Source organism: Crassostrea angulata, chromosome 8 (assembly GCF_025612915.1).
Source record: "Crassostrea angulata isolate pt1a10 chromosome 8, ASM2561291v2, whole genome shotgun sequence".
Lineage (NCBI taxonomy): Eukaryota > Metazoa > Mollusca > Bivalvia > Ostreida > Ostreidae > Magallana > Magallana angulata.
Window position 1 is genome coordinate 11456614 of NC_069118.1, and position 25537 is coordinate 11482150.

Genomic DNA, 25537 nt, shown 5'->3' on the forward strand with positions numbered 1-25537 from the left:
ATGATTTACTGTGGTTTCATTAATTTTCAAGGGTATTGATTTTCGTGGATAAAGTGAAAAACACAGTTCCAAGGATACGTAAATTCCTGGCCGACGACCCTATCAATACAAAATGTTAATAGAAATTGCACTTAAATGAACACCTAATTTCGTGGATCAACTTAATAACGAAATCCACGATAATTGGTATTAAACCAATATTGATGAAACCACAGTATGGAGATTTGATTTTAATTAATATTATACTATTTAAAAATGGGTTAAAATCGGGGGCATATATTTGACCATACCGCACATAGTCTTTTACTTCAATAACATTAAGTAGCTTGATTATGTCTCAAAAATTAAGAAAACAACTGTAGAAGATAAATGGTTTTAAAGAGACATGGTGAAGCATATACCCATGATTAACCAATATTGAATTTTTAAACGGCTTAAACATACATTTTTTTATCCGATATGAAAATTGAAAAGTTACTGTGTACAAAGTAAACAAATCCGGTTAATGTAAAAAAAAAAACAAATAGAAAAATCTATTGGCCAAACTTATAAATATCGTGTTTTCTGTTTACTTCATTGCCACGCAAGCGCAGGGGAATATACATGTATATACCGCAGCGTGGTGCATAGCTAAACAAAACTAATAGTATTTGTATACTTAGTTCGATGTAATCTCTTTTAATGCATATTTCCGACTTCAGTTTAAAAAAAACCAAACTTTTAAATCCAATTTTCTAAGAATACAAAGGTAACTCCACTAAGTAAATAATGGAAATCACGTGACACTAAATCAATGTCCAGAAACACCCAGTCTGTTTGAATGTGTAGTTCCGGAGACTTGTATGGACTTGTTAACTGATATATTGTTTCAGAACAAAGACAATCTTATATTATACGGAAAACCTTTCTGTTTTTCTACTGTTTCTCATTTTTCTATATTATTAGAGTTTCGTTTTCAACGGAAGACTCTACTGTTATTCTACTGTATCTACTGCTTCTTTTTTTTCTTGCAAATTTTGTGCAAGCCATTTCTAGTATTCTAATATTTAGTCAAGAATATTATTTATATTTTTAATCCTTACAACTTAAATATTTTCCAATAATCTCTCCTTGATTGCATTTACTCGGATTGAAGATGGTTACGATTATAGTCAGCTTTCTTAAAGATTTTTTGTAATACATGTATGCAAAAAGCTGATTTATTTTTCAATTTTCACAACACATTTTCATCAATAAACCGTATGAAGGGTTCTTCTAGGGAATGTTACAAAATGTTTAAATCAAAAGGGTACAATAATCTATCTGATAAATAAAACAATGCTGTGAGTGACACTGGCTGTATTGCATGCTGAAGACTTAAAGAAGATATAATATCATAGACATGTATACATAAACCCAAGCTCGAAATAAATTATCGTTATTTTGGTGTAATACAGAAAGTTTACGGCAAACACAAACAATACTAGAACTTTTTTGGACTTCAACAAAAAGTAAGGGCTTTTCGACATACCCTTAATAAATGTCACAAAAAAACCGTGTTTAAATTTTTTCCAAATTTCTCAACGCCTTAGTATAAGTATTTCCTAAATAAGAACTTATAAGTAATGTAATGTCAAAAGAAAGATAACAAAAAAAAAACCAAAAAAGAAATGCAATATTTTGATTTTTTAAACAAATCCGGCATCAATAACAAGCTTAAGGTGTCAGATAAATCCAACATCTCTTCAAAGTGATATTCAATTCCGCTTAAACGACAACCTTTCTCCTATTCATTTCAGTAATACATATATTTGCAACACCTCATGAAAATTATCAACTTTAGTAATTTGTGGTATTTTTACTTGAATGCTATTTTCAAAGTAGTATACCGCTACTCAAAGGTTTCGCGATCAAAATATTGCAGAATATTTTTTTTAATAAATGTATTTCTATTTATCACACTCAAATAACTCTTTACTATTTTTACATCGTCTTTTCTTGAAATCACTCTAATGATCCACACAAGTCAGTGATGAACATTTTTTTTATATTAATCCGTGATGTACTTTGATTTAAACAACCAGAATATGTTCTGGTATAACATAAGTTTTTATCCGCATACTGGATTGAATTATCATCTGCGTATAATCTACAAAAGGACAACATATTTTGTGCATCATCATTGACATAAATTAAAAACAAAAGGGGCCCAAGTACAGATCCTTGTGGCACTCCAGCATTAACACTTAAGCTGGATGATAATAAATCTTTATACATCACTTTTTGAGATCTGTTACACAAATAGCTGCTAAACCATTGAAAAAGATTGCCACAAATACCGTAAGTTTGTAATTTAAAAAGAAGCCCTTCATGCCAAACTCTGTCAAAGGCTTTTTATAGATCACAAAAAACAATGCAACATGATTTACCCTCATCAATATTCTTAACAATGCTATGATATGTCTCAATCAACTGGTACACTGTTGAATGACCGGGTAAAAAACCGGCTTGGTATTTATAAAATAATTTGTTACTATGGAAATAATTATAAACATGTTTGAAAACAATTCTCTCCATTATTTTACTTACACAGCTTAGTAAAGAAACAGGTCTATAATTACATGCGAGTGATGGGTCCTCTTTTTTTTAAAAAGAGGTAGAACATGGGCCATTTTCCAACTATTAGGAAATGATCGTTCTAAAAGAGACTTATTAAAAAGTAAACATAAAGGCTTGCATATTGTAAACAAAGTTGATTTTAACATTTTGTGACTAATACTATCAGGTCCAATAGCTTTGTTGACTGGCAAAACAGATATAATGTCAGTCACTTCAAACTCTTCAATAAAAATGTTGTATAAAGTTTCATCACATTGTAAGTACAATTCTGGTAAAACCTTACCGGTAGTCAGAATATTTGATATAGATGAAAAATATTTGCTAAGCACTTCTGTCTTATCAACATCAGAAAACGCTGTTTTAACATTATTTTTATCATCTGTGTATTGTAAAGGTGGAATTTCACTGGTTGTTTTTGTTTGGAAAACGTCTTTAAGAAGTTTCCAGTATAATTTGTTATTGCTTTTACTAGAGTCATCAATAAAAGTTTCAATGTTGTCGTAGTAGTTAGAAAATGCTTGCTTTTTCATGTTATTTACTTGATTTCGAACTTTTTTATACTTTGACCAATCACAGATTTTGTTAGTTTTCATTGCAATGTTACGTAGACGATCTCTAATCCTAATTGTTTTACGTAGAGTAGAATCGAACCATGGCTTATCCTTAGGTCGAACAGTAATAATTTTCTCTGGAATGCACTCACGTACGCATTTGAGGAAATGAATGGTAAAATCAGCAGCGACAGAGACGTTACTGGCTTCAGATATAAGAGTTGACCAGTTATACTATCCTTAATCAAAAGATTTAACCTATCAAAGTCAGCACTTTCATAATCCCAAATTTTACGTTTGTACGCCCGCTTTAAATTATACTTCAGAACAAGCGAGATATGTGTAGCTTGATGGTCGCTAAGAGTAGAGTCAATTTTAATAGTTCCTGCTTCGCTTATTTGAGTATCTATTGTTGTGAGAATAGGGTCTATAAGTGTGCGTGTCGTGCTGGAAATTCGTGTAGGTTCGTGGTTGTTGTTAATTAAACTATAGTTGGACATAACATCGACAATTGGATGTGACTGTAGAATATTTAGAAAATCAACATTTAAATCTCCAACTATGACTATTTTGCCGGATATTTCCCCAACTTTATCTAAAGACCATAAAAAAGTTGTCCAAAATCTTTTGTTAGCGTGAGGAGGACGATATATGCAACAGAGGAAAAAGTTACAGGTATGGTTTACGATTTCTATCCACAAACATTCTATCCCGACTGGTTCGTATACTGAGCGTCTATGTACTTGAAGGATGTTTGAAACATATACCATAACCCCACCTCCGTAACAATTTCTGTCTTTTCTATAAATAGTATCAAAACCGTCAAGGGAAAGACTATCGTTCGACACAGTGTCGTCGAGATGAGTTTCGTTAAAGCATAAAATGTCGAAATCATGAACCAAAGTATTAAGATGAGCAATTTTGTGTCTGATACTTCTAATATTTAGGTGAATTATGTCAAGGACGTTGTCAGTCATTGGTCCAGGGTTGACCTCAATATCGCCGGATATCTTCAAAATAAATATGAAAAATTGTAGGTAAAAATTGATTAAAACTGCGTTATCCCTAATACGTATTGCAGCATTTGTGATGGTGATGACACATGATTTGAATATTGAATATATTTTCGAAAACTTAAAAAGAAAAGTGGCGGTCTTTGACAAACATCTGCTGTAGTGTCCCGGAATTATTCTTTCCGGTTTTGTTGGTTTTTACTTTTCATTTATTGACTGTATTCCGGGTGATCTAAGGCATCAGTGCCAACCTCGTGGGTTCCAGAACCCAGCATATTTTACTGTCTTTAAAGCCACCTATGAAGTAAGTTTTGTGCCTTTTCATTTATTACGATGTGTAACCCATTCATAACACTCGTTTCCTACTCATATATAATATTTAACTGTCATATAGAGTCATCGAGCATTTGGCGCGTTTTTACCTGCCTTTGTTTTGGTCGTTAATTTTGCATGCAACAATTGATTGATAATTGCATTTTTAATACATTTATAAACATGATGGGGATAAACTATTTTAATGTCCGTTTATAAATTCATGGAAATGATTTCGATCGAATAGCTCTTTGAGATTTGTTAAAATTCAAAACTATGGAAGCCCACTCCTGTCATATTTTTATTGTGTGTGTTTTATATTGAGATACTGTTTACATTTTGCATTGTTTGTTTGTAGTTTTTCACCCTCTCCGGGGTTTTGGATGCAATAAAACCTTGAACATTGCACAGTGAAAAATTCATAGCCGAGCTAGTGATTAATTGAATGGAAGGTTCAACGACAAACATCAGCCAGATAAGTCCACCTTCAGCCATGTCTTCAGGAAGAAGGTCTTCCTCCATAGCTTCAGAGCTAGCTAGACACCGGGCCAAACTAGAAGCGGCAAAAGTGCGGAAAAATATCTTCAACAAGAATATGAAATGAAAAGACAAAAAGCCATACTTGACCGAGACCTTAAGGTACTTCAGTGCAAAAGAGAGATGGAGGAAGCACAGATTGAAATGAACAGTCTGGAAGGTTTAGATGAAGTACCTGATGAGAATTTTACAGATAAAGAATACCAAAACCTTCAGCAAGTTGCTCAGGAGAGAGTCGAGGAGTTTGTACAACAGCAGTCGGAGTTGAAGACTGGATCAGAGAAAAAGGAACATAGTGTCGTACCAAACAACATTACACTGTCTCCTATGACGTCAGCATTCGTTCCAAAACAAGACTCGAGCAATGGACATATTAATGAAGTGTCTAAGTTCCTTGCAAAGAAAGATTTATTGTGGTGTCGACTCACAAAATTTGACGACCGCCCAGAATACTTCACAGGATGGAAAACAAGTTTTAAAAACATTGTGAGTGAACTGAACTTAACATCTTTGGAAGAGATAGAACTATTGAATAGGTGGTTGGGACCAGAATCAGCGAGATATGCACAAAGCATAAGGACCGCCAGTGTGAATCCGGATATCGCTTTGGCCCGACTATGGGAACGCTTGGAGGACAGATACGGTAGGCCTGAAATGATTGAGGCGGCACTAAAAAACAAACTCAGCCTTCCCGAGACTCAGTATTAAAGACAACAAACGATTATACGACCTCGTGGACATTGTGTCAGAAATAGAAGCAGCAAGGGAAATTCCACACCTCTCTTCGCTTTTCGCATACTTTGACTCATCAAGTGGAGTGAACCCCATCGTGTCAAAACTTCCTTACCAAATCCAAGAGAAGTGGACCAGGCATGTAAAGAGCTTTAAAGAAAGTCACTACATGACCTTTCCACCCTTCCATGTTTTCTGCAAATTTCTCCGTGACACGGCACGAATGAAAAATGATCCATCCTTTTACTATGACAATGTGATTGAGAACGCCAAAGTTGATGGAAGTCGACGAAAGCCAACAGGTGCATCATCTGTCGCTACAAGGAAAACTGACACAAATGCTTCAAGGCCCATGGACAAGACGGAACACACACAACTGTGTCCCTTACATGAGACTGGCCATTCACTGAACTCTTGTCGTGCCTTCCAGAAGAAAACTGTTCAAGAGAGAAGAGAATTCCTTCGATCAAAGGGAATTTGTTTTAAATGCTGTGAAGAGAAACATCTTGCCAAAGACTGTCAGAAAAGAATGAAGTGTAACATCTGCAAAGAGCCAGGACATGCCACTGCCCTGCATGTCGAGAAACGCGCAAGCGACAATGAAACTGATAGCCAGGTAAAGGCCGTATGTACACATATTTGCGGAAACGTGCATAAAACTAGCAAATCCTGTGCTAAGACACTCTTGGTCAACATTCACCACGCAAACAACCCAAACAAGGTGCTACGAACGTATGCGATAATTGACGAACAGAGCAATCGATCTTTAGCAAACAGTTGTTTCTTCAACTTCTTTGGCGTGGAAGGTCCGGACGTCCATTACGAGCTTACCTCATGTTCGGGGCTGTCTACCCAATCTGGAAGGAGATCGGCAGGATTCATTATCTCATCTTTGGACGGAAAATCTAGTCTTCGTCTTCCATCATTGATGGAATGCAACTATATCCCAAACAACCGTGATGAGATTCCGACACCAGAGGTCGCAACGTCTTACAGACACATGAGGGACATTGAGGAGGAAATACCCCCCTTAGATCAGGACGCAGAGATAACATTGCTGGTTGGCAGAGATTTGTTGCCTGCCCACCACATTTTAGACCAAAGACTGGGAGACTCCGACTCTCCATTTGCTCAAAGACTACACCTAGGGTGGGTAGTGATTGGTGAGGAATGCTATGGGGCCTCACATTCTCAGGAATCCTTGTCAGTGTGCAAGACATATACTAGGACCAATGGACGTACGTCTCTCATGGAAATTTGCGAAAATTCATTCCAATTGAAGGAAACAGACGTATTTGCTAAGACAAAGCATGACGACTCACCAGGCCTCTCCATAGAGGATAAGAAGTTCGTTGACATCATGGAGCAAGGTTTTGAAAGAGATTCTGAAGGATGTCGGTGTGCACCACTTCCATTTAGAGAAAACAGACGGCTCCTTCCGAGCAATAGAATTCATGCACTTCACAGGGCAAATCTACTTACTAGAGGACTTCAAAAGGACCCAGACAAAAAAGGCATGTCGTGGAATTCATGGGCAAAATCCTGGATAATGGTCATGCTGAGATTGCGCCACCACTTTCTTCTCCAGAGGAGGAACACTGGTACCTGCCTCTTTTTGCAGTTTACCACCCCAAGAAAGGAAGCGTCAGATGCGTGTTTGATTCATCGGCACAGATTCAAGGACTCAGTCTCAACAGCATTCTCTTGACCGGACAAGACTTGGTTAATAGTCTACTTGGAATCCTGTTAAGGTTTCGCCAGTTCCAGGTAGCAGTGACAGCAGACGTAGAACAGATGTTTTACCGTTTTTCTGTTCCAGCATGTCACAGAAACTACTTACGATTCTTTTGGCACAAAGACAACGATACAGAGAAAGAACTTACAGAGTACAGGATGAAGAGACATGTCTTTGGTAATAGTGCATCCCCAGCGGTAGCCACCTTGGGACTACGCAGAACTGTAAGAAACGCCGATGAAGATGTCAGGCAATTTGTGTGCAGAAACTTTTATGTTGACGATGGGCTTTTATCTGTAGATACAGTCGAAGAAGCGGTCAACTTACTCTCAAAAACACAGAAACCTCTTAAGGAGGAAGGGAACATCAGGCTGCATAAACTTGCCTCCAATGACCCAAAGGTATGCAGTGCATTTCCAACGGATGACCTAGCCAAAGAACTCAAGAATCTGAACCTAGATTTAGATGAAACCCCCCTTCAACGGACCCTTGGTGTGAGCTGGAATGTGTCCACAGACATGTTTACATTCCAAGTGTCGCGTACTCTTCATCCGTATACAAAAAGGGGAGTACTTGCAACTATTAATAGCCTTTATGACCCAATTGGATTCCTTGCACCTGTTATAGTCAAAGGAAAAATGATACTACGGGACTTGATGGCTGAGAAATTGGACTGGGATGACCCTCTCCCTAAGGATCAGTACTCTCTATGGTGTGAGTGGCGAGAGTCATTGCCAGCGTTAGAGGATATAGCAATACCAAGGGCTTATGCGTACATCAATAGTGCAGAAGTCTCACGCAGAGAACTACACATATTTGCCGATGCATCACAAAAGGCAATTGGTGCAGTGGCGTATATGAAGACGGCACCGTTCATGTGGGATTTGTCCAGGCAAAGGCAAAGGTTGCACCTATACATGGGCACACAATTCCACGTCTGGAATTGTGTGCAGCTGTGTTAGCATCTCAACTGAAACTTACGATTTTGAACAACCTAGATGTTGAAATAGCTGCCACGACCCTGTATTCAGATAGCAAGGTAGTACCTGGGTATATCAACAACGAAAGCAGACGATTCTACATATATGTGGGAAATAGAGTAGAGAAAATACGTCAGGCGACATCTTGTCATGAGTGGAAATATTGTCCTACAGATCAGAACCCCGCTGACATTGCCACCAGGTCAATCAAACCTCAGGACCTTCAAGAAAGCAGATGGTTATGTGGACCCCATTTCCTTAGGAACACAAAAGATGAAAGGTATATTCCCAGTGAATCAGGAAATCCCACTGACAGATTCCCATTGGTTGAGGTGGAACAAGATAAGGAGGTGAGACCTATTGTGAAGACCTTGCATACCGCTTGTAAGGATGAAGTATACCACCCCTGGTGTGAGCGATTTAAGAATTTCTCCTCTTGGATCGGACTGGTCAGAGCTATTGCGCGACTGCAGCACCTTGCTCAGTCCTTTAACAAGTCTAGTAGCTGCGTGGGTTGGCACTATTGTTCAGTCCCAAAGAGTGCTGAAGCTTACAAAAGAGCAGAAGAATTCATTATCAAGGCAGCCCAAAGAGAATTCTTTTTGGAGGAAGTTGAGAGCCTTATGGAGGGGAGAGAAATTAAGAAAGAAAACGCTATCTTGGCCTTGTCACCGTTTTTAGACTCCCGAGGACTTCTCCGAGTTGGAGGAAAATTGAAGCGTGGAACCAAATCACTTCGACAGATTGAAACTTGCCCTATTTTGATACCGAAAGGAAGTCATTTAGCAAACTTATTAGCTCTACATTGTCATGAACAGGTCTTTCATCAAGGTCGACGCCTCACTGGAGGGAAACTTCACAGCATGGGATTCTGGATTGTAGGAGAGAAAAGGTTAATCAACAGTCTTCTGGGGAAATGTGTCATCTGCAAGAGACTGCGTGGTACATTCTGCTCTCCTAAAATGGCCGAACTTCCTGAAGACCGTTTAAGTCCTGGACCCCCTTTTACCTACGTCGGAGTAGATGTATTCGGCCCTTGGAGCATAACCGCACGCAAAACCAGAGGAAGTCATGTAACGCAGAAAAGATGGGCTGTACTTTTCACGTGCTTAACCAGCAGGGCGGTCCACATTGAAATCTCGGAGGAACTCAGCACCTCAAGTTTTATCAATGCAATGAGGCGCTTGATCGCCATTCGAGGACCAGTCAAGATCTTCAGATCAGATCGTGGCACCAATTTTATCGGTGGAGTCAAAGAGTTGGGCATGAAGAATGTTGTGACCGAAGATACCTCCATCAAGAACTTCTCAGCGGAAAACGGCTGTGTTTGGATTTTCAACCCACCACATGCTTCCCATTTCGGAGGCGTGTGGGAGCGGATGATCGGAATCGCGCGAAGGATTTTAGATGGGATCTTGCTGAGCAAAAAGTACATCAAAGATCTTACTCATGAAGTGCTTGTTACCCTCATGGCCGAACTCAGCGCTGTCATGAACTCCAGACCAATTGCTGCAATATCCACAGATCCTGATGACCCATCCATATTAGCGCCATCCAGTCTTTTGACCCAAAAGTTGGAACACCACCAGATGACATTCCTCAGTTTGGTATCAAAGACATATACAAGTCACAGTGGCAGAGAGTCCAGGTGATGGCTGATGAATTCTGGAAAAAGTGGCAGAAAGAGTACCTGACGGGACTTCAGACCAGAAGAAAGTGGGCGACGGACCAACCTAACCTAAAGACAGGTGACATTGTTCTGTTACGCGAGTACGATTCTGGACGCAACTCATGGCCGACTGCCATGGTCAAACAGACTTTTCCGGGAGCTGATGGAAGAGTGCGAGAAGTGGAGGTCCGTTTGTGTAGAGGAGAGAAAGTGGTCACTTACGTTCGTCCCGTTCATGAACTTGTGCCGTTGATCACTGATTGAATTAACATTTGTACATAAAACTGCTCTTGTGTGTTTTCGTTTTTTGAGTTTGATGAATAAGTATGATTATTTTCTCATCACCTTATATGAAATGCCTTGTTAGTTGTCAGTTTGTTTTGAATTATTTCATTGAGGTGATTTTTTGTAAAATCAGGAGGGGAGTGTAGTGTCCCGGAATTATTCTTTCCGGTTTTGTTGGTTTTTACTTTTCATTTATTGACTGTATTCCGGGTGATCTAAGGCATCAGTGCCAACCTCGTGGGTTCCAGAACCCAGCATATTTTACTGTCTTTAAAGCCACCTATGAAGTAAGTTTTGTGCCTTTTCATTTATTACGATGTGTAACCCATTCATAACACTCGTTTCCTACTCATATATAATATTTAACTGTCATATAGAGTCATCGAGCATTTGGCGCGTTTTTACCTGCCTTTGTTTTGGTCGTTAATTTTGCATGCAACAATTGATTGATAATTGCATTTTTAATACATTTATAAACATGATAGGGATAAACTATTTTAATGTCCGTTTATGAATTCATGGAAATGATTTCGATCGAATAGCTCTTTGAGATTTGTTAAAATTCAAAACTATGGAAGCCCACTCCTGTCATATTTTTATTGTGTGTGTTTTATATTGAGATACTGTTTACATTTTGTATTGTTTGTTTGTAGTTTTTCACCCTCTCCGGGGGTTTGGATGCAATAAAACCTTGAACATTGCACATCTGCATTAAAAATAGAAAGAGCCGATTGCAGCACGGTATTGCTCAATGGAGTTAGCCATTGTCAAAATGTTTGGATTTAAAAAATACCGGGTAACATAAGCGGCTGCAATCGGTAGAAAATAATAATGCCTTATAGAAAAATAATAGTGCATATTAAAGCGCATTCTCAGAATATGCGCATTTATCTCAGTATACTTTCCATGCTTATTCCGGATTTATCCGGGTTGCGCATGCTGAGTTCCAAAATTGTTTTTTACTAAGTGCTTTTCTATATTACGTCATATCATTCTTTTCAATCTTCACGTCATACAAACTGGTAGGTTAAAATTTTCTCTGTTGAATTATCATTATTTGCCTAACAATTTCTTAAAAATAACATTCAAAAGTTTTACATCTCTTTGTATACGCTAACTTTAAACTATTATTCGTTGTTGGGATTTGCAGATGGCAGTTAATTTTATCGGATCGTAGTCTTTCACCAAACTTATTTTACTGTGACCTGTACACACGCCATATTCATTGGTACAACGTGGGCTATCGGGCCACGCTTCTTTTTGATTACGTGTCATTAGTTTATTTCTTTTTTTTTTTTAGTTGCTTAGTTAGACACTTTTTTCATTTTAAATATTTAACAATTGTTTCTATATTTTTATGGTAATACCCAACGCAAACTATGCCGAAGACTAAGTCAAGGCCAGCCCCCACGGAGCGGACGTCCAGGCGACCTCGACTCCACGCCGCGGCTAGGGATGAGCCCCAGTCGGTAGTGCAGGCGGCAACCCCACAGGCACTTTCAAGCCCAGTTGAACAGTCAGCGCCACAGGCGCCCACAACCAGCGTTTGCACAATACCATTCACTGAGCCACCTGTGCCCACAGGTAAATTAACTCTTGTTCCTCTTGACTCCAACCACACAATCCTGCCCTTACCTGTAGGGTCTACTCAATTTTCGTTGGGATACTATGTTGACCCTAGCACTAGGGATAAGATCATATCTGGTAAATACATTAACTTGGGGACATTGCTCGTTAGGGACCCAAACCAATATCATGTTTCCTCCACTCTTGCAATAGATGCAACCGGCCAATTAATTTCCCAACTTAAATCTCACCACAAAATTCAAAACATTGATCGTTGGACAGATGCATTCATTATCTTCATGAGCATTTACACAGCAGCACATCCTGAAAAAATACAACAATTTATAAAGTACATGCATGACATTAGGCTAGGAAGCCAGAGATCACAGGGCTGGCTCACATATGACGAACAGTACCGCCTTAGGGCTTCCATTAACCAAAACACAGATTGGGGTGTAGTTGATCCTGAGTTATGGATGATTTACATGACACCCACTGCACCCCAGACCCACACATACAACCAGACTCACACCTCAAACAAAAGGGTAAACAGTGACAAATGCTTTGACTACAACTTCAAAGGTGCATGCACCAGACCAAACTGCCAGTATGTACACAGATGCCTTAGGTGCAATAATGCACACTCCTCTATAGCTAACACCTGCTCTTTGGGTACGCCTACACAAGCAACCAAAGTTAACAGGCCATTTCGCTTCAACACACCAAACCAAGGTCACCCCCCTACCAATACAACAACAACCCCCAGCCAAATTCCCTCGACCCCCCAAACAATAATACACTTTGGTCTCTGGGAAGCACCCCAATCCTTATTAAGTCCATTTCACTGTATTTACAACATTACCCAGATAGGCATGCCGCACAAACTTTAGATACTGGTTTTAAGGAAGGATTCACAGGGCGAAAAACCATCTTTAAGCAAGTCCTTAAAGGTGGCTTAAAGGTGACTTAAAGGAGCTTAAAGGCTATACAACCTTTAAGCCGCCTTTAAGTCACCTTTAAGCAAGTGCTTATAGGTCCTTAATGTCCAAACTTCTTTAAGCCACCTTTAAGCCACCTTTAAGCATCTTTAAGTGGCATTTACGCTCTCTTTACACTGCCTTTACACTGTCTTTAAGTGGCCTTTAAGTCAATATTGATCAAGCTGAACAATAAAAACATATATTAAATGCAAAAGCTCTTTTATAGAGATGGGAGGGGGTCATCCGAGTGATAATATAATTTCCAAGGAAGGGGGGGGGGGGGGTGTTCCAGGCGGTTTTAATCGTCGCTCCATTAAACGCAGATCGCTATCATCAACACCGCTCCGATGGACACAGATTGCCGTTATAAAATTCTTTATAATTTTTGGGGGGTTTCAAAATTATTGTAGGGATGAGCGCAGTCTCTGTATCTTAATATGTGCATAAAACTAATTAAAGTATGTTTGTTTTCTATTATAAATTAATCGGTGAAAAAAAATCTCTCTCTCTCTCTCTCTCTCTCTCTCTCTCTCTCTCTCTCTCTCAGTTCATCCGGTTATTAAACAAAAAAAAGATAATGAACCAAAAATGCATGATTTAATTTGTTAATCGGTTGAAGGTTTGTATTTTTTTTTTCAATTTTCATTATTTCTAACTCTAGATCTGCTAGATACATGTTAAAGATGAAAAGACTCTCAACTGCCTTTGTTATATCGGGCAGGATATTACTGCTTTGTTTGTCTAGACATAGTTTTGTTCGTTTGTGTATATCTAATTAGAGTCTATTGTTTGTCCAACTTAAGAAAACCCCTGGAACTAACACAGAATATACAAGATATACACAACAGTTGTGTCGTGTGCCCAGGTGCATGTTTGTGTATATCTAATTAAAGTCTATTGTTTGTCCAACTTAAGAAAACCCCTGGAACTAACACAGAATATACAAGATATACACAACAGGTGTGTCGTGTGCCCAGGTGCACGTCAGGGTTTCTAAAGGCGTTGAATCTTAGTATGTACGAGTATACGATAAGTCTAGTGAATAAAAGTTAATTTACATTTGTAATTCATTTTCAAAGTATTATTTCCTAGCTCTGGGTTTCAAAGATGTTACGTCTACAAATTAACGATACATGTGTGTAAGAGTAAAATCTTGAGGCTCATTAATTAATGTACCGGTGATCATAAATAGGGGTGGATTATTTAAATATATGTATAAGGGTAAATATGTCAAATATACCCGGCCTGGCACATCATACAATTGTATGTACAAGTCATTTGCAATTGCCACATGCAGTAAATACGTCACCGGTAATTGGTAATTTTGTTTGTTATAGAATTGATAGTTTATAAATCATGTACATACAATTACATGTAAATATTTAAACATATTGGAACGGCGCCGCGATCATGAAAACCGGGAAATTGCGGGAAATTGATCAAATACCCTAATAGTATCAATGCATATAATAAAAGAAATGATTTCATTTTCTTTCTTACATTTTTATAGCTATAAATAAGATGACCGTATATCTACTCGGTTTAAATTTATTAACTACATGTAAGAAAGCCTACTATAGTGAACCTAACGGTTTCCATTTAGGTATAATATATTTTTGTTCACTGAAGACCAAGTTCCGTATTTCATTCTAAATACATGCATGCATGTAATTTATAAATTAGATATAATTGATTGTTACAAACTGAATGGTTTGTCAAAATCTTTTCAAGTAAACACATTCAATACAGTGATTCAATATCCACTGATATATAGGATATAAAAACGCTCTTACATATGTAAGTTGCCGTGGCGCAGAGGATGTGTGGTGATGCTAGTAAACTAAGGGTCCTGGGTTCAATTCTCGCCGTGGCCGTTTGTTTTGTGTTTTTTTTTTTTCATTTTTCTTTCTAGAAATAAAACCGTTTTAATACCTTTTCTTTCATAAAGTTAATACATTTTGTTGGAAATTAAGCACAATATTGAATTAATTTTTTTTAATGGCTTAAAGGTGGCTTAAAGGTGGCTTAAAGGTGGCTTAAAGAAGTTTGGACATTAAGGACCTATAAGTTGTCCTTAAAGGTGGCTTAAAGGTGGCTTAAAGATAGTCTTTAAGCTGCCTTTAAGCCATCTTTACGCTTTCTTTAAGCCACCTTTAAGCAATACATATAGCTTAAAGGTAGCTTAAAGGTGGCTTAAAGATCGTCTTTAAGCTACCTTTAAACACCTTTAAGCTATCTTTAAGGAGGACTTAAAGATGGTCATTCATCCTGTGATTTAAATTGTTGTATGCAGGACCTACACTTCCTTTTTTTTCTCACAACTTAGTATCAGCCAATCAATACCCAGATATTTTGCAAACAAAAATCTCTAAGGAGGTGGATGAGGGACGCATGGCTGGTCCCTTCCTACAACCACCAATGCCCAACATTCATGTCTCACCAATCGGTTTAGTTCCCAAAAGAGAATGATAACACATTTATCTTACCCACCGTCGTCCAGCATAAATACATACATAGACCCTAAAGATACAACAGTAACCTACACTTCCTTCGACACAGTCGTAAATACCATTAGCAAAATGGGAAGGGGGGCCTTGTTGGCAAAAGAGGATATAAAAAGTGCTTTTAGGCTAATACCCGTATACCCTGGAGACTTTGAACTGCTAGGACTTTTTTTAGGGGTGCTTACTATTTCGATAAAATGTTGCCCTTTGGCTGCGCAATTTCGTGCAAAATTTTTGAAACATTCATCGAATGGTTGGTCAGAAGGCAATCTGGTTTAGAAACCACCGACCATTACCTAGATGATTTTATTTTTGCCGATCGGTCCGATACTAACCATTGTCGTATGTTAGTTGACACCTTTCATAGCCTATGTACAGATATGGGGATTCCACTTAATAAGGACAAAGCACAGGGGCCTACAACATCAATTGTGTTCTTGGGTCTGGTCATAGATACAATTCAAATGCAAATTCGTATACCACCACCAGAGATTCAAGAAATGTTGTCAATTCTCACACATCATATTCAGAAAAGAACAATTACCATCAATTCACCGCAAAGCATTGTAGGTAAACTTAATTTCTTTGCCAGGGCTATACCAGGTAGTCGAGCATTCAACAGACGTTTTTATAATGCTATGATTGGTAAGGTTCAACCCTATCACCATGTTAACATTACCTCTGCAATGAAATTAGACATGCAAATGTGGCTCGACCTCCTGACCAATTTCAATGGGGTTGTATATTTCCCGGATTCCGAATGGAGTTCTCAAGGAACACTTAACCTTTTTACAGATAGCTCTGGGACAGCGTCATTAGGATGCGGTCCCAGAGCTATCTGTAACCTAGCTCTTGTACACATCATTAACAAACAATCATCCTCAACTGATAGAGTCATGTTTCTCATTAGGCCACTCATGCTTGTCACTATAAAAAACAACATTCAGTTCAAAGCCCAGCATATTCCTGGCAATCAAAATGGTATAGCAGATGCAATATCTCGTCAACAGTGGGGCAGATTCAGGGAACTTGCTCCAGCAGCAAACCAGCTACCCCAGCCCATACCAACATCCTTCCACAACGTGCTCTTGAAGATGAAATGAACCGCCTTCTCATGTCATCACTAGCCAGTAACACTACCAAAGCTTACGCTGTGGGTCTGCAAGCTTTTGACCAGTTTAGATTAAATCAACAATTGTCCATCCTTTGGCCACCACCTTCAAATCACATTTGAATGTTCATAGCTCACTTGTCCATACAAGGCTGCAAACAAACCACTGCTAGGGCCTATACATCTGCAATTGCATTTAAATGTAAAGTATTAGGAAATGGTGACCCTACAAAACATTTCCTTGTTGGTAAAGTGTTAGAAGGCATGAAAAGGCAAAATAATAACAGGGATGTGCGCATGCCCATAACACTAGAGATTTTGAATCAAATCCTTCATAAGTTGCCAATGGTATGCCAGGATACATATGAAACTTCACTGTTTTCTGCTGCGTTTACCTTAGCATATTATGCATTATTAAGGGTGGGGGAATTAGCATTATCTAAGGGTAACTCACCCGATAGAATCATCCAGGTTCAGCATATTTCAATTCAACACTCTATTATCTATCTCCTTATTAAATACTCCAAGACGGATCAACTAGGCAAAGGAACCCCCTTGCGCATCAATGCCAATGACATCCAATTTTGTCCGGTCAAAATTATGAACAAATATTTACAAGTCCGGCCAAATGTTACAGGCCCCCTGTTTTGCCACTACTCCGGCCAACCACTAACCCGCTATCAGTTCTCATCAGTACTGGCAAAAGCCCTACAAGTTTTGGGAATCAACAGCAAGTATTACAAATCCCATTCATTCAGGATAGGGGCAGCTACCATGCTGGCACAGCAGGGCCTATCAGAACAAGCCATACAAGCCTCTGGGCGATGGCATTCACAAGCCTATAGGTCTTACATTAGGTAATGCATATTCAGCATTCCCCTTCACTCAACTAACCACCGGCAGTTGGCGATTAATTATCATGTTCCCTCCCTTAAGATCTTTATTTTAATTCCCTATTTGTATCTGTCATTATTTTAACAAAATATTTGCATTCCTAAACCAATTTAATCCAAGTGGTTGCAGATCCAGTTAATGTGTGGATTTTGGGATCTTCCATTATCAAACATGCTTCAGTAGCAGCCTCACAAAGAATCGGAGGAACCAACCTATCCATTCCAAATGCCAACATATGGTGGCAGGGGTACAGTGGCATGAAACTGTTGGACCTTGTCCCTAAACTCAAGTACCTCAAAGGCCTCAAATTGCAAAGTCCTCCTCACATTATTGTCGTTCATTGTGGAGTCAATAATGTTGGCAAAACTCGTCTTGACCGGCTGTTGACCATGGTACATGACATTCTGTCTCAATGTAAAACATTATTCCCAAAAACCAAATTTGTGTGGTCCTCTACCCTCCCCAGGATAACATGGCGCTATTCTACAAACGCAAAAGCCATGTACCAAACCCGAACCCGAGTCAACCGCCAAGCAATTAAAACCATGGTGAGCCTGGGAGGGGCCTACATCAAGCATCCTCAAATTAAAATCAGTCATACCCAACTTTTTCATAGTGACGGTACCCACTTATCCGAGTTGGGGAACGACCTTTTTCTCAAAAATTTACAAGGGGCTATCGAACATATAATGGGGGTCAAAACCAAGTAAAAGCAATCCCATCTTCATTGGCATTGGGGCGGCGGTATCTATTTGAGGTGGGGATGTGACGCTGTCACCAATATGTAGGACCTTTGGTGGCGGATGCATGTTCATGCATGTGGCGCTTTCGTCAAACCCCGCCTCAAATGGAACAGTGTTTTCTAAACCGTGTATCATTTTTGTGGCGCAAATAGCGCTTTTCATCATTGCAACTTTGATACATGCAAATTATTATGTTTAATTATACAATTGTGTATTAAATGGGATATTGACCCATTTAACCTTATTGCACTTTAATACAGCTTTGATTGAACTTTGAACTCTGATTGAACTCTGATTGAACTTTGAACTTTGACCATATTGCATTTTGAGTGGCGTTGTGCATTTGTGACCTACCCAGTGCACAATTCAGCCCATTTTGGGGTCGCCACACTTGATTGTTTGTTGTTGGGGAGACGACCCTGCGGCCGCTCCCAAATTTTGTTCCTTGTGTCACCGCGACCAAATAAGCCAATTACATTAAAATAAATCCCACCCAAATTGTTACATTGTGTCTTATATCTGTGATAATAGCGCATATTAAAGCGCAGTCTCAGAATATGCGCGTTTATCTCAGAATACTTTCCATGCTCATTCCGGATTTATCCGGGTTGCGCATGCTGAGTTCCAAAATTGTTTTTTACTAAGTGCTTTTCTATAATACGTCATATCCTTCTTTTCAATCTTCACGTCATACAAACTGGTAGGTTAAAATTTTCTCTGTTGAATTATCATTATTTGCCTAACAATTTCTTAAAAACCCACCCACCCTTTTGTTTTTTAAAATTTGTATAATGTTATAATTGTTTTGTTGAAATCAGATACTGCTGTCTCTTTGTGTTAAATCTTCAGGTGAAATCCCAAATCTGGACTTGCAGCCATTCAAAGTCGCGGTGAACATGTTGAAGACCTGGAGGTGAATTTGAACCGAAGCTTTCGTCAAACGCCACCTCAAATGGAACAGTGTTTTCTAAACTGTGTATCATTTTTGTGGCGCAAATAGCGCTTTTCATCATTGCAACTTTGATACATGCAAATTATTATGTTTAATTATACAATTCACCACTTGTACTATGCGCGCGCGTCGATAGGTCAATCTGAGGTCAGGGGTAAAACAATCATGGCGCTGCGATGTAAACAACGAAAGGTCGAAGGTGTGTGATCCCCGGTAGTAAGCCTTTTGAGATATAATATATAGTCCGGCTGATTGGTGAAAAAATTGCTCACCTAATGAAGAAAGCACCAAATTTGGCATGTTGGTATGTTTAGGTGTACTGAGCAATATAAGCTATGGACCCACTCTCAAAAATCAATATGGCCGCCATTTTCAAGATGGCCGCCATATAGCTTATTATTTTAAAAACTTTTTTCAATAAAATCTCTATTGTTGATCCTAGAAGTTCGAAATTTTACACAGTTGATATTAAGTGGATGCTTTGGAAGTTCTAATATTCAAAATGATGATATCTCAATATGGCCGCCAAATTCAAAATGGCCGCCATGTAAAATATCTTTTACATCTCCGTTTGTTTCAAACAATACTACTTTTGATGATGGTTTAAAATACAACAGAATTTATCAATTGTAAATAAATTGGGAGCCTTAATTAATGATTGAATTTGATAATTTGATCTTTCAATATGGTTGCCATATTATCTCTGACTGGTTTTATATAAAAGTTTTCAAATGAGTTCATTGATGACTGGTATGAGATTAAAATGTTTTACATAAATGAATTTATTTCACTTGAATATAAAAATGATAAAATGGAATCAAGTATCAGTTAATTAGGAAATTAGGACGAATCTGCATTTACATGTAACAATGACATACAGTGGTTTTCATACTTGGATCATGATGCAGACGACAAAATGGTTACACAAAGTAGGTTAGTGTTTGTGTTTTGATAATTTATTGATAATTTTCTGAATAGGTGATGTACATGTACACTTAAACAAATATAATATCACATAAAAAACACTTACATAAACATAAACAGTTAAAGAACAAATGTTAAATAGATAACAAATGTTCCATGCCCTAAAAAAGTATGAAACACCATTTCGGTAACAGTTATATAATTTTTTTTGAAGTAGCTAAATATGGTAGGCTATTCATCTAAGATGCGTGTAAGTTTTGAAATATTGTCATCTTATTTCAGCCAATTTGACCAAAACAATCGAGTTTATATAACCTTTATAATATATTGTAGATCTTGCTTGGCAAGTGATTGAGGAAATGAAGTAAAGTTATCTTTTGATAAGAAATGTCCAAACACATTAAAATCGTAAATCCAGACATTGAGTCTTCATCGTCAAATTTAACAATAATATTTGATTGGGAAAAATGTATTTTATGCCAAGAGCACATCTGAAACTCTGCAATGTCCAGCAAATATAAGGAGATCTGATATTGAAGTTGGTGCTGGATATAGATCTCTGGAAACAGTGCTCCTTCGATGTCAAAGTATAAATTGGTTTCCAACGACAATTCGACTTGACCAATTGAATGATGCAAATGGTATTGCATCCAAGTTACAGTTGATGAAAGCCAAGTGGCACAAAACATGTAGGAACAAATACACGGACATGAAATTAAAATGACATGAACATTCGAAAAGAAAAGTTGAATCAGACATTTCTGAAACATCAAGAAAGATAACTCGCCAAAGTCCTGGTTGCTCGACATCGACAATGACTCAAGATTGTTTTTTCTGTGGTGGAACATCAGGAGAGCCTCACAAAGTTTCTACCTTCAGTATAGACAGTAATATCAGGAAATATGCATTGCAAGTGCAGGATACTGTATTGTTGGCGAAACTTAGCGCAGGGGATATGATTTCTCAAGAAGCTATGTATCACCAAAACTGCTACTTAAATCTTTTTAACAAAGCAAGACCACAAAAGATTGTAGATGAGAATGGCGAAAATCAAATCCATGGAATAGTTTTGGCTGAACTTGTATCATATGTAGAGGATTCACGAATGAACAAAGGTGTAGCTGCTGTATTTAGGCTGGCAGATCTCATGGCAATGTACAGTAATCGTTTAGAGCAATTTGGTCTCGACATGAATAAAAGACCCAACTCAACACATGTAAAAGACAGAATCCTAGCAGCAATACCAGATTTACAAGCCCACAAACAAGGACGGGATGTTTTACTCATGTTCAATGAAGATGTTGGGAATGCTATTCGACAGGCAATTACAAATCACTATGATGACGATGCTTTAATTCTTGCAAAAGCTGCAAAAATTGTTCGGAAGGAAATGATGCAAACAAAGTATTCCTTCAAAGGGTTCTTTGAAACTGATTGTCAAAAGAATTCTGTTCCACAATCTTTAAAAACACTTGTAGGCATGATTTTAGGTGGGCCAAGTATTGAGATGCAGTCCTCAAATTTTATAGAAGCTCAGTGTACTCTAACGATTGCACAATTGATCCAATTTAATTCATCTGGGATGGCATCGAGCGCTTGATCCCACCAAAAGAGGCATCTTATGCTAGACATGAAAAACTAAAGCCACTGCCAGAATTTTACACTGTAGTCCCACCAGTTGTGCTTCCAAGGGTAATATCAGAGATTTCTCCAATTAGAGGTTCCCTACTAGTCACTGATGATATACATGTAACAGTTCCGAATGCATTGAATGAGGAATACAGGTACAGCTATCATATAGTTTGAAATTCCCTGTTACAGTCAAACACAATTCTTATATGTGTTCCTAAGTAACAAGTACTAACATTTAATATACATATATATGCATATCTATATATTAATATTTCAGATGGTTTGAACATGTCCATGAAAATATTGCAGCTGACAATAGTGAATGCATGGTATATTCTTGATAAGCTTTTCATGCAAAAAGACTACAAGATAATCCAGAGACAGTAATAGACATTAGCTCATTGTTACCTTTATTCCAAGAAGAGGCAAAGTCAGTTGCAATGATTCGACATGCTTTAGATATTATTAAGAAAATTGTCAACTTTCTTAACCCAGGACAGACACCTGTCATCACATGTGACCAACCCCTCTTTGCATTAGCAAAGCTGATTCAATGGACCTGGCCAGAAAGATTTTCAGAGGAACATGTTGTCATCCTATTTGGTGGTCTTCACATTGAAATTGCTGCTTTTAGAACGATTGGTGATTGGCTAGAAAACAGTGGCTGGACCAGTGTACTATGTGAAGCCGACATAGCAAGTTCAGGCACCGCTGATTCATTCCTTAAAGCATCCCACGTGAAACGGACAAGACACGCACATGAGGTGACTGCTTGTTCTTTATACATTTTGATGAAGCGTTCTTACGATAGATATGTAACAGAACAGGGTGAAAATGATCAGCTTGTATTTGAAGAATGGCGAGAACAAAGAGAAATTGAAAGTCCCCTTTTCAACTTCTGGTCTTTAACACCGAAGTTTGAAATTGCAATATTAGTTTTCATCAGATCACTGAGAGAGGGTAATTTTCAACTGTATAAAGAATCAATTTCACTTCTCATCCCTTGGTTCTTTGCGCTCGATCATCCGAACTATGCGAGATGGTTACCTGTTCACTTACGTGACATGGTTATGCTACAAGATAATGCACCAGAAGGGGGAAAAGAGTTTCAAAATGGTAAATTTGTTGCTAAGAAATCTCATAATATATTTTCATCAATAGCATTAGATCAGGCACATGAGCAGAACCATCGGTTAGTGAAAGGAGATGGTGGAGCAATTGGCCTTACAGAAAATATGGCTCAGCTTAAAAGGTGGATGGTATCGGGTCCAGAAGTAGCCAGAGTAATAAATGAATTCGAATCTGCTCAAGAACAAATAAAGAAAGATCAAAGCAAAGGACCAGATATACGACACTACGAGCAGGTCAGGAGTCAGCAAAACACATTCGCAAAGCATGTAAACGCTTTCTGTTCAGTTGCAGAAGGGCACGAGTGTGTCATGATTCGGACGGTTGATACCGATGTTGTGGTTATAGCCATATCTTGTTTTAAGAAAATTGAACAGATAAAAGAATTGTGGATTGCCTTCGGAGTTGGAAATTTTTTTAGGTACCTGTCAGTCCACAATATTGCCAATGAATGCTCTTGGACCCCAGAAGTCACATGGCCTTTTATTTTTCCATGCATTCACGGGCTGTGATCAGGTATCATCATTTGGAAACAAGGGTAAAAATAGAGCATGGGATACATGGACAAGCTATAGACCAGTAATGGAAACCTTTGACAGTTTAAGCGATACGAGTCTGTCGCCAACAGCCGTTGTGGATCACATGGAAGAAAAACAATGTGAACAAAAGAAATTTGTTGTGCTCATGTACGATAAAGCAAGTGAGTGTGTAACAGTCAATGGCGCAAGAATGGACCTATTTGCTAGAAAAGGAAGGGCAATTGATAATATTCCTCCTACAGAAGCAGCACTGCTTCAACACACAAAGCGAGCCTGTTATATGGCTAGCCAGGTCTGGGACAGATGTCTTGAACCTACCTCTACAACAGTAGATCCAGGAACATGGGGCTGGAAAAGGAATGAAACAAATATGTGGATTCCATTTTGGACAGTACTACCTGAAGCATCAGCATCATGCAGTGAGCTAATTAAATGTGGATGCAAGCCTCAGATTGGATGTAGAGGGAGATGCCAATGTGTTCAAGCTAATTTGACCTGCACTGCTCTTTGTAAATGTGGCGGAGAATGTGACAGAGACTAATTTTTGAACTTTCTCAACATTAAAACTTTCTTAAAATATCTTAAGCATTTGTGTCTCTTTTATCTAAAAAAAAAAAAAGACCGGGTAATTTTCATTTTTAATAAAATAATTATTTAATAAAAAAAAAGGATTACTATTTTGGGCAAAATTTTGGCAAAAATATCATAAAAAGCATCACGTTTTACTTAACTTTATTTAATCAGCAATTACATGAAATGGTAAACCTTCCTTAATGATTAAACATCATTAGTTATTTTTAAAATGTTGCTCCTTTGTCAAAACAAACTTTTTAATAAAGGAAAATTGAAAAAGTTTATCAGTTTTCCGCCATCTTGAAAATGGCGGCCATATTGGATTTTGAAAAGTGGGTCCATAGCTGAAATTGAAGCTTATACATAACAAAACTTGTGTAGACAGTTTCATGCTTTCTTCATCAAGTGAGCAATTTTGCTAAAATTTTGCACCAATCAGCTGGACTGTAAGGCATGTTACCATATAATCTAGCTACATTGATTTTCACAGCATTAGCTTAATTTAAGAAGAAGATATTCTTTAATCAAGGTTTAAGATGTTTATGGCAGGACTAATAGATTAATGTCCCGTTCCGAATTTGCTTCATGTTCTTTTTTATTTTCTTTTAAACAGTGGAGTTAAAGAAACTAATGATATGAATTTACAATTCAGGTTGAATATTATGCAATGAAATAATATATGTACTGTGAAGATTTATGATAATTTACCCGGAGGCATAAAAATGTCACTGAATTTACCATATAAACAAACACAGTATTATACACTGCACCTCACACTTTAGAACATTACACATTGTTTTAAGTCTGGTGATTACCTTATTGAAATATGGTTGACTCATTAGACCTCAATGTTATGTAAACATGCATGATAGTATAGCATCTATATTTATACATTCTACAATTATTTTGCTTCTTTTGTCTTTCAAATTTGGAAAGCTACAGTATTTTAAAACACTATAGCATGGACAGTGCGATTAAAAGATTTTTATGTTTCTTATTAATGTATGTTGAACACCATGCAAGTGCAATGTCATAAATGAAAATCAAAATTCATGTTCACATTGAACATGAGTTCAACAGTAGTAACTGGTGCACTGGCTAATATTCCCAAAATTGTCTTCCTAAAATTCAACCAAATTATAATTCAGTTTGTGAATACTGGTGTATATTTTTTCCAGATTTCAGCAATCAACTTTAACTTGCTATGATAGACTTAGTCCATGATGTCATCAGCAACTACATGTACAACAGTACAATTGAAAACGTACAATGATGTGAAAGAACTAAAAATTAAAGATCTCAATAGAATTTTGAGGGAGAATGGTGTCAATATTAAATCTCTCTCTGTTGAATCAAAAAGATTAAAATTATGTAGTATTTTAAAAGTTCCCATACAAGGAAATGATGCAAGTTCAGATATTGTGAGCATAATAAATAATGCCAAGTCTGGATGGACTAAAGATATTAGACAAATCTGTCACAATAGACAAAGTTAAAAGGTATTTAATACTGAGTGAACGAGGTGACATTGAACACACAGAGGATGCTTGCCTTCATGAAAAGTTTACAGACACCTTAA

General features: G+C 37.8%; 1 protein-coding gene and 1 pseudogene across 1 annotated transcript; both read left to right on the forward strand.

Annotated features, from left to right (window-relative positions):
* Positions 1–5966: 5966 nt before the first annotated feature.
* On the forward strand, positions 5967–10110 carry LOC128159297 (uncharacterized). Its single transcript, XM_052822356.1, has 3 exons — positions 5967–7137; positions 7365–8321; positions 8477–10110. Exons 1-3 carry the CDS (start codon positions 5967–5969, stop codon positions 10108–10110), a joined length of 3762 nt encoding a protein of 1253 aa, XP_052678316.1.
* A 1680-nt stretch (positions 10111–11790) lies between these two features.
* Positions 11791–17434, forward strand: LOC128159298 (uncharacterized; annotated as a pseudogene).
* Positions 17435–25537: the final 8103 nt, after the last annotated feature.

Coding starts and splice junctions, on each gene's coding strand:
- LOC128159297 (XM_052822356.1), top strand. CDS start 5,967: ATGAAAAATGATCCATCCTTTTACTATGACAATGTGATTGAGAACGCC. Junction 7,138..7,364: donor TGAAAGAGATTCTGAAGGAT/GTCGGTGTGCAC, acceptor CTCTTTTTGCAG/TTTACCACCCCAAGAAAGGA. Junction 8,322..8,476: donor TGCATCACAAAAGGCAATTG/GTGCAGTGGCGT, acceptor TGAACAACCTAG/ATGTTGAAATAGCTGCCACG.